This window comes from Leptodactylus fuscus, chromosome 6 (assembly GCF_031893055.1).
Source record: "Leptodactylus fuscus isolate aLepFus1 chromosome 6, aLepFus1.hap2, whole genome shotgun sequence".
NCBI lineage: Eukaryota > Metazoa > Chordata > Amphibia > Anura > Leptodactylidae > Leptodactylus > Leptodactylus fuscus.
The window spans coordinates 158,388,696-158,398,555 of record NC_134270.1 but is presented as its reverse complement, the minus strand read 5'-3'; the positions used below and the strand labels follow the sequence as shown (position 1 = coordinate 158,398,555).

Sequence of the window (9,860 nt, the reverse complement as noted above, 5' to 3'; positions counted from 1 at the left end):
TAGAATAGGGCTATATACTTTATATAGGAGAGGGACCTTTAGGAGCCTCTCAGGAGCCATAGCCTGGTAGTGACTGCTACCACTGCACCCCCTATACCTACGCCCCGAGTCAGTGGTGTCGTGTAGTGACCTGCAACCAAACGTATTGGAACTGAAGCAAAAAATACAAAGCTATTGGCACGCCTAACATTTCTATAGCGTTACGATTTTCAGATGAGGCCTATGAACCTATTTACATGACAAGACCCCTTTTGGAGTCGCTATTCCCCTTTTTTTTTAACATAACATGCCAAAATCACATGTAGAGACTTAGACCCCATGTACCGGGCTCGAACGAAAAAAACGCTACAGGAAAAACTGGAACGGAAACACATTGTGAATTTCAAAGAAAGTCTGCATTGTTTTCCCCAGGCTTTTCCTTAGGTATAAGTAACATGCTGCAGTTTCCAAAAACACCCCGGTGGTGGTTTCTCTGCAATGTGTTAATGAGATTCACTAGACTCCCAGCAAATTTGCAGGGACTGTAACACCATGTTCTTTTACGCCACGTGGGACCCCCGGCCAAAATGACCGGCCTGGGAGATCATCTGCTCTTGTGGGAGGACGCTTCTATTTATAGGAGCCTTCTGGACATTCCTGAGAGTTGGTAAATATGATTTTTTCTCACAAGTCATCCTTGACTTTGCTATCATAGACAACACTGTAAGTCACGTATGGTGGTGAACCATCCATGTTGTTTTTTTACAGTAAATTCACAATTCTAAAAGAGTCATGTGCAGTCAGTAGGCCAAACCAATGACTTAAGCTGCTTAATTTTTCTACAACCCAACTCCAATTCCTTCATAAGTGGCTAATGGTCATAGTCAAACGGCAGCAAAGCTCTTCTACTGGATAGAAGCCATGGATTGTGATACCAAAAGAGAGGAACAGACCACAAAAAGAGGCTTTGAAGCCTTAAGACAGAAAAGTCCAAACAAGACCCTCAGACCATGTCAGACTTGGGTGCCTAGAACCCAAAAATGTGGACCCCATTCTAGTTATATATGGGGTCTGCCGGTGTCCGTGTGTAACCGCTGTTTTAGCAGTAGTCTGGTTATCTGTCATTCGGGGACCCCAGTGGAGCTGAATGACAAAGACCAAGGCACCAGTGTGACCCTATCGTCAGCTGCAAGCCTGGTCAGGGTGGATGTGCTGTTGCTATCTATGGACTGTCACCTGCTACTTAGATGCCAATTGCACCCCCTACACACTGCATTGACCTGATTCACATTTGCACATGCCACAGTTTCCACACCCAAATCCCGTGTTCTGTCAAATATGTTCCCTAATAAAGCATTTGTGATCTCACCCCTATTCCTTGTTTACCCAGGGTGATGTGCTGCCTGTAATCTGCAGTCTTTTGGATCAATGTTTAGTGTTTGAAGATATTCTGGTTTGGCTTTAATCCAATAAAATGGGTTCTAACGAAAAACTGGCATTGATCTATAGGGAGTTACCTTCCAAAAGGTATTCCTAAAATCCCTAGTAGAGCACTGATGGTGTCTAGGACTCTACACAGACAAAGGCAGTCTCCCCAAGGAGCCTCAATAAGCCTGCTGATCTACATGTATGACCTATCATACCCCACTGTATACTGATGATGTAACCGGCGTCTGTGGATGGCTCTGTCTTCCTCTTGGAGGAGATATTCTAGTTTGGCTTTAATCCCAGACAATGTTACTAGGTTTCTTAGAAATACAAGCATTGAGCCGAGTTCTATAAAAGAAAACTTCCGCATATTCCTTTACCAGATTTCCTAGCAGAGCATATAAATTTTATAAGACTGTTCACACTGCACCAAGGCGGTCTCCTTAAAGATACATAGTTCTCCTTCTGACCCATATTATAAATGTGGCAACGGCCATGCCGCTGAATTCTTATATTTTATAGGACGTGCTCTATAAATATTGGTACAGATCACAAGTCGGAAGCACCTCGGGCTGCATACTTGGTTGTGTATCTTCAAGAGGTTGTCCAGGCAAAAAAAAATTTTTTATAATAGGGGGAGTTAAAAAAAGAAAATCATACCTGTCCCCGGTGCCTCCCTGCTTCTTGTCTGTCTTCTTTACTGAAAGTCCTGTGGCGACCATGTGACCGGGGCCTCAGTGGCCTAAGGAAAGGACCCAGGGAACATCATAGGTAGTGACTTTCAGTGTCCTTTGCTCCAGTGTCTTTTGAAAATTAAACTCCTCGCCGGCTGTGACGTCTCGCATCCCTTCCGCTGAAGCCATGGAAGTGACCCCGGGAAATCACAAATAGTGATGCCCCCATGTCCTCCACCAATCAGTGGCCTCCATGGACACATGTGGTGGGGACTTCCACCAAAAGACAACAGTGGACTGACAGGACTGTATCGCGTTGAGAGGCATAGGAGTATGATTATTTATTTATTTTTTTTCACCTCTTCCGGCCTATTTAAAATATGAAATTTTTGCCTGGACAACCCCTTTAAGTCCATCTTTGTAGCCGTATTTTTTATTTTATTGTCCTAATAAGGACAATAAGGTTGAAACCGCTAAATAAATAAAAATTGCATGATTTTTGTATAAGTTTTTGTTTCACTGCATTAAAAAAATACGAAATCGCATGTGTTTTCCCAAAAAAAATTTCATGACTTAACTACATCTGCAACGTCTAAAGACACCTGAAGTGGATAGTGAAGCAGTTTTGATCAACAGACTCCATGATATTATACTAAGGGATACAATAATAAAATATTTTTATTTACGTATATAGCGCCAATATATTCTGCAACACTTTACAAATCATGGGGTTCACATACAGACAAAAACATTCCAGAGAAAAAAAATTTTAATCAATAAACGTAAAATTTTGTATTTTTGGAGCAAAAGTGTAAATTAAATTGAAACTTCAAGTTTTACTTGAATGTAATTACCAAAATTTTCTTTGGTGTACACAGGATATTTCAGTCCTGCCCTAGGGGCCTCATGATAAGAATGGACTGAGGGTTTTCTGGATGAAGCCAAGGTCTTTGATTTGGGGAAGAGACAGTATTTATGGACTGACCATGGAAAGTTTGACCTTCTGTAATGTTTTAATAAATCTCCCATATCATTACCCTCTGTAATAGTGAATGGCTTTTACCCTCTTCTTTGCAACGTTGTGTTCCACCGACTTGTCCCTTCACTCACCTATATGCCGTTTCACCTGGCAGAACTCCATTTTCTCAAAGGTGTGGAAATGATGGAAATTGCAATCACTTGCTTTATTTGGCCAAATAAAAGACCATGTATAGAAATTTATGACCCACTTTTTATACAAATTGAGAAATCATGGCCCACACACTGTCCATTTTCCATGGACGGGATTCGGGCATGTGCAAGGGCCTGTATTTTCTTTTTGTATCTGCAACATCTTGTTGGTATAGCCCACAATGGTCTGTATTTTTTTTTGTGTGTAAATTATTATAGATACCGTATATACTCGAGTATAAGCCGAATTATTCAGCACAGTAGCTTTCAAAAAAAAAAAAAAAAGTTGTAAATTCCTCCTTTCCCTAGAATACATATAAAAGTAGGAAATTACTGTGAAACACAAACACATTAGATGTCCCTGTGTCTGACAGTGCCCGGCCTACTGAATATAGGGGATCTGCAGTGCTCCTGTTCCGTCGGGAAGGGGTTAATAGCAGCACTGCAGATACCCAATATTGAGCCAGGCTGAATTCCAAGTGGGGGGGAGAACAGTCCTCAAGCTCAGGGAAGGGGCAGACAGACAACCAAAACACCCCCTCCCCTTCCCCAGCATCTACTGCACCCAAAAACTCCGGCCATTTTTAATTTTTGAAATTTCCCAGTAGCTGCTGCATTTCCCCCCCTCGGCTTATACTCGAGTCAATAAGTTTTCCCAGTCTTTTGTGGTAAAATTAGGAGCCTCGGCTTATATTCGGGTCGGCTTATACTCGAGTATATACGGTAATACAATTATCTCTTCCCAGTTTGTTCTTTGTTGCTTAGTCCCTGATCCACAATTTTGAGCTCCATTTTATTTTTTTGTTCGTTTGAGACATTTTTTTTACTAGTTTATGTGGTGTGGATTGTATTTTTGCAACTGATTGATCTTATTTCTGTATTATGGGATGATTTTACCTCTTTGTGTAGCCAATATACTGTATAAACCATATTGTCCAAGAGATTGTGTATGGGAGCAACAATGATGATACGCACTGATTACTTGTATTTCATCTAATAAACTTTAATGTTGATTTCATAGATAAAGAAAACAAAAAACAGGCAAGATAACAGGTCCAATTTAAACCTACCTAAACTTTCCAAAAATTAGATTTTAAGGTAGTATTTTTGTCATTAAAGAGGACCTTTCACGTCCTCAGGGCACATACAGTGTAATACACTGCTAGAGAGCTAACAGTGCGCTGAATTCAGCACACTATCTGCTTTCTCGTTGTGTGCCCCCACTGAAGGGCTATCTGTGCCGGTACCGTAGCTCTTCACTGTTAGAAGGGCGCTTCTGACAGTTAGTCAGGATTGCCCTTCCTCACAGTAGTGCCTATAGCGCTGTACTGAGAGAGCGGTGAGGAACGCCACCCTCCCCTCCTGATAGCACTCGTCCATAGACGAGTATTGGGGGGCCTTGCTCACAGCTCAACGTCATGGCTGGTCGGTAAGCAACGCCCACTCTTACAGTACAGCGCAATAGACGCTATTGTGAGGAGAGGCGTTCCTCACAGACTGTCAGTTTGGACAGTGAAGAGCTACGGTACCGGCACCAATAGCTCTTCAGCGGGGCACAGAAAGGGAAATCCGATTCAGCGCACTGTTGGCTTTCTAGTATTACACCGCATGTGCCCGAGGACGTGAAGGGTCCTCTTTAAGTATTTATGAAGTATATTATTACACATATGCTGCCAAAAAATGAAAGTTTGTTTGAAAGTTCATGTACGCTTTATTTCAAAAATAAATTGTGTCTTTATTTAATTTTTTTAGAAAATATATGGATATGGAGGTAAAATCTGATATTTCGCCTTTAATCCTGATATTATTTATATGTTTTAGAAATTAAAAGAATGTCTCCGCCTCTAGGGGCGCCAAATGGCAAGTAACCCCTGGAAATAAAAGGGTTAAAAAAATTATAATTTTTAAACACATAAGAAAAAAAAAGATCCGTCCTATAGATTATTTTATTATTTTGCTTCAATGCCGTAACTGGCAAACTTTTCGTTTTTTCCCATGAGACTCTGTTTGGTGTTTAGATCGGGCCGGATTATAATAACGTAACACTTGGGTAAGAATATGCAGGCGAGGACGCCAGTACTAGAGGCCAGCATGGCGAATATTTCTACGGCCGTCATGTATTTACCTTTTGTGCTGATATAGGCCGGAAAAAATGACACCCATACGCTACAGAAGACTAACATACTGAACGTAATGTGCGACGCCTCGTTGAAATTGTCGGGCAACTTTCGGGCCAAAAATGCAATTATAAAGCTAATTAAAGCCAAAAACGTCATATAACCTATAGCAACATAAAATGTATTGGCGGACCCTTGGTTACAGTTCAGGGTCATCTTTAAAGACCGTTCCTGTGTATCAAACTGCGGAAACGGCGGGCTGTACAAAAAGCCCACGAGGCAGATGATAATTTCACCAAAGGAGCAAAAACAAACTAAATACATCGATACGCGAGAACTCATCCATCTCCTCGATTTGCTTCCGGGTTTTATACTGTTGAAAGCGACCAGGACGGTTACGGTTTTAGCCAAAACCGAAGAAATTGCAATAGTAAAAGTTATTCCGAAAGCTGCTTGTTGAAAAATACAAGTTAAAGGTTGCGGGCGGCCGATAAATAGTAAAGCGCAGAGGAAGGATAACGTAAGGGAAAGAAGTAGAATATAACTGAGGTCCCGGTTGTTTGCCTTTACTATCGGCGTGTCCTTGTGCTTGAGGAAAATACCGAGGACTCCTAAAGTAAGAAGTGAAAGCTGAATGGCGATGTAACAGAGAGAAATTCCCAGGGGATCTTCGTAAGACAGGTAGTCTATGCTTCTGGAAATGCACTTGTCTCTCTTCTCATTGGACCATTCCATTTCTAAACACTTGATGCAGTTCATCATATCTAGGGGGAAAACATAGAAATGTTTCAAGTGATACATTGTAGATGGGCTCTTTAATCCCTTTACCCTCATGAACAGAGCTGTAGGAGGGCTTATTTTTTGCAGGATAATTTGTACTTTTTAACCACTTCAGTACCGGGCCAATTTGTGGTCCAGGACCAGACACATTTTCGTTTTTTTTTTTTTTTGTATGTGCGCTTTTGAGGGCTGTAACATTTTTCCCGTATGTCTCAGTCAACTAATTTTTGCGTCTTTTTTTCGGGGACACAGGGCTTTATTTTTATGTTGTTTTTATTTTCGAATGTGTTTTAATTTTTTTTATATCCGGGAAAATATAAACAAAATAGGAGGGAAATTGGGTCTGGTTTTCAATTTATTTTTATTTTTTTATTTAATAACACAAAGTGTCACTGAAAAACTTTATAAAATAGTTTTTCCTCTCCGTTACGGTAATTTTTATTTTGTATGGTGTCGTTGGGGGTGGGGCTATAACCTTTAATAACGGCGTTTTATTAGTTTTTTTTTTTTATTGTAATTTTATTTACATTTTTTTAAACTTTTTTATTATATTTTTATTTTATTTTATTTCAGATTGTGTCCCCATAAGGTCATAAGAGACCTTTGGGGACATCTGATCACATTTTTTTTTTTTGCACTGGAGGCTGATTTCCCCTATAACTGGGGCTGGTACATTTAGCCTCAGTTGCAGGAGAAATACAGCCTCCTGCATGTTGTATACACAGTATACAGAGCTGATCTGGGTCCTGTAGGACCCAGCAGCTCTTGTAAGACTCTGCTCCCGGCGGATCACATGACCGCCGGGTCAGAGGGCGGCCGCATCATGGCGGCGCCCATAGCTGTGTATACAGCGCTCATTGAGCGCTGTATACACAGAGATCGAGATGGCAGGGAAGGGAATAAACCTTCCCTGCCATCTCTCTGGGAGCTCCGGCTGATGTTACAGCTGGCTTCCAGCTTCAGCAGCTGCACGATCTCCGTGCAGCTACTGTGTTCTGACTGGACGTACAGGTACATCCTGTCAGAACTAGGCAACCACTATCCGGACGTATATAGTCTATGGGCGGTCCGGAAGTGGTTAATGGTACCATTTACTATTCTGTATGATGGGCTGGGAAGCCGGAAAAAAATTAGAAAATTGAATTTGTGCCATTTTCTTATGGGTTTTGTTGATCCTGTATGGTAAGAATGACTTGTTCCTTATAGTCTTTCAAATGGCACAATCACAACTATATCAAATTTGTGTTTATGTTGTAAGGCTCGGTTCACATCTGCACTTGTACTCCGTACGGGGATTCAGTTTCCCTCTCCGCATGAAAAATGTGGAGAGAAAAGCTCTGCCAGCAGCACTTTTTTTCTCCGCATTTGTCACCCTTTTCTGGTGGAAACCGAATGGAAACAACACGGACCCCATTATAGTCTGGGGTCTACAGGGTTCCTAACGTAACCACTTTCTTTTACGGACTAGGTTTCCATCCTAACCCATACGCAGATGTAAACCTAGCGTAATACATGGACAAAAATCAAAAACTAAAAAATGTTTAAAAAAAAAATTTGTCACAAAAATTTTGACACCATAACTTTTCCTTTCTATATACAGAGTTTTGTAACATGTTTTTTTTTTTTTTTTTACAACATACACAACATAGTTTCTATGTGTACCATTTTGGGAAATGTCCAATGTTTTGATGACTTTTTATTCATTTTCGGTGGGAGGTGAAATGTCCAAAAAAATGGTGTTTTGGCTTTTTTTTTTTACTATGGCATTCATTATATGGTATAATTTTTTTTTAAATTGTAATAGCTCAGGCATTCTCGGACACAGGGGCACCTAATATTACACTAAATGACATTTATTTTTGTTTATTTTTAAACGGGAATGGTGGGTGATATGAAATTTTATATACAGTCCTATGAAAAAGTTTGGGCACCCCTATTAATCTTAATAATTTTTTGTTCTAAATATTTTGGTGTTTGCAACAGCCATTTCAGTTTGATATATCTAATAACTGATGGACACAGTAATATTTCAGGATTGAAATGAGGTTTATTGTACTAACAGAAAATGTGCAATATGCATTAAACCAAAATTTGACCGGTGCAAAGGTATGGGCACCCTTATCATTTTATTGATTTGAATTCCCCTAACTACTTTTTACTGACTTACTGAAGCACAAAATTGGTTTTGTAACCTCAGTGAGCTTTGAACTTCATAGCCAGATGTATCCAATCATAAGAAAAGGTATTTAAGGTGGCCAATTGCAAGTTGATCTTCTATTTGAATCTCCTCTGAAGAGTGGCATCATGGGCTACTCAAAACAACTCTCAAATGATCTGAAAACAAAGATTGTTCAACATAGTTGTTCAGGGGAAGGATACAAAAAGCTGTCTCAGAGATTTAACCTGTCAGTTTCCACTGTGAGGAACATAGTAAGGAAATGGAAGACCACAGGGACAGTTCTTGTTAAGCCCAGAAGTGGCAGGCCAAGAAAAATATCAGAAAGGCAGAGAAGAAGAATGGTGAGAACAGTCAAGGACAATCCACAGACCACCTCCAAAGAGCTGCAGCATCATCTTGCTGCAGATGGTGTCACTGTGCATCGGTCAACTATACAGCGCACTTTGCACAAATAGAAGCTGTATGGGAGAGTGATGAGAAAGAAGCCGTTTCTGCACGTACGCCACAAATAGAGTTGCCTGAGGTATGAAAAAGCACATTTGGACAAGGCAGCTTCATTTTGGAAACAAAAATTGAGTTGTTTGGTTATAAAAAAAGGCGTTATGCATGGCGTCCAAAAAGAAACAGCATTCCAAGAAAAACACATGCTACCCACTGTAAAATTTGGTGGAGGTTCCATCATGCTTTGGGGCTGTGTGGCCAATGCCGGCATCGGGAATCTTGTTAAAGTTGAGGGTCGCATGGATTCCACTCAGTATCAGCAGATTCTTGAGAATAATGTTCAAGAATCAGTGACGAAGTTGAAGTTACGCCGGGGATGGATATTTCAGCAAGACAATGATCCAAAACACCGCTCCAAATCCTCAGGCATTCATGCAGAGGAACAATTACAATGTTCTGGAATGGCCATCCCAGTCCCCAGACCTGAATATCATTGAACATCTGTGGGATGATTTGAAGCGGGCTGTCCATGCTCGGCGACCATCTAACTTAACTGAACTTGAATTGTTTGTCCAAAATCCCTTCATCCAGGATCCAGGAACTGATTAAAAGCTACAGGAAGCGACTAGAGGCTGTTATCTTTGCAAAAGGAGGATCTACTAAATATTTATGTCACTTTTCTGTTGAGGTGCCCATACTTTTGCACCGGTCAAATTTTGGTTTAATGCATATTGCACATTTTCTGTTAGTACAATAAACCTCATTTCAATCCTGAAATATTACTGTGTCCATCAGTTATTAGATATATCAAACTGAAATGGCTGTTGCAAATACCAAAATATTTAGAACTAAAAATGATTAAGATTAATAGGGGTGCCCAAACTTTTTCATAGGACTGTATATAAATATATTATATATACCGTATTTTTCGGACTATAAGACGCACAAATTTTGGGGGAAAATAAGGGTGCGTCTTATAGTCTGAAGGTGGCGCCTGGCACCCGCTGTAATAGAGAGGCGGAAGCAGGCAAGTGATAGACGCCATTACAGGTGCCGGGGCCTGAGACATCGCTGCCCTGTCCTGCATGAAGC

The 9,860-nt window shown here is 40.6% G+C and overlaps 1 protein-coding gene across 1 annotated transcript in view; it reads right to left on the bottom strand.

The window, feature by feature from the left end:
* Window positions 1-5,200: 5,200 nt before the first annotated feature.
* Window positions 5,201-9,860, bottom strand: part of LOC142210109 (vomeronasal type-2 receptor 26-like) — a 29,700-nt gene continuing 25,040 nt past the window's right edge. Inside the window, exon 7 of the mRNA XM_075279136.1 lies at window positions 5,201-6,132. Within this exon, the coding sequence (XP_075135237.1) occupies window positions 5,201-6,132 (932 nt within the window). The remainder of the gene's footprint in view (window positions 6,133-9,860) is intronic.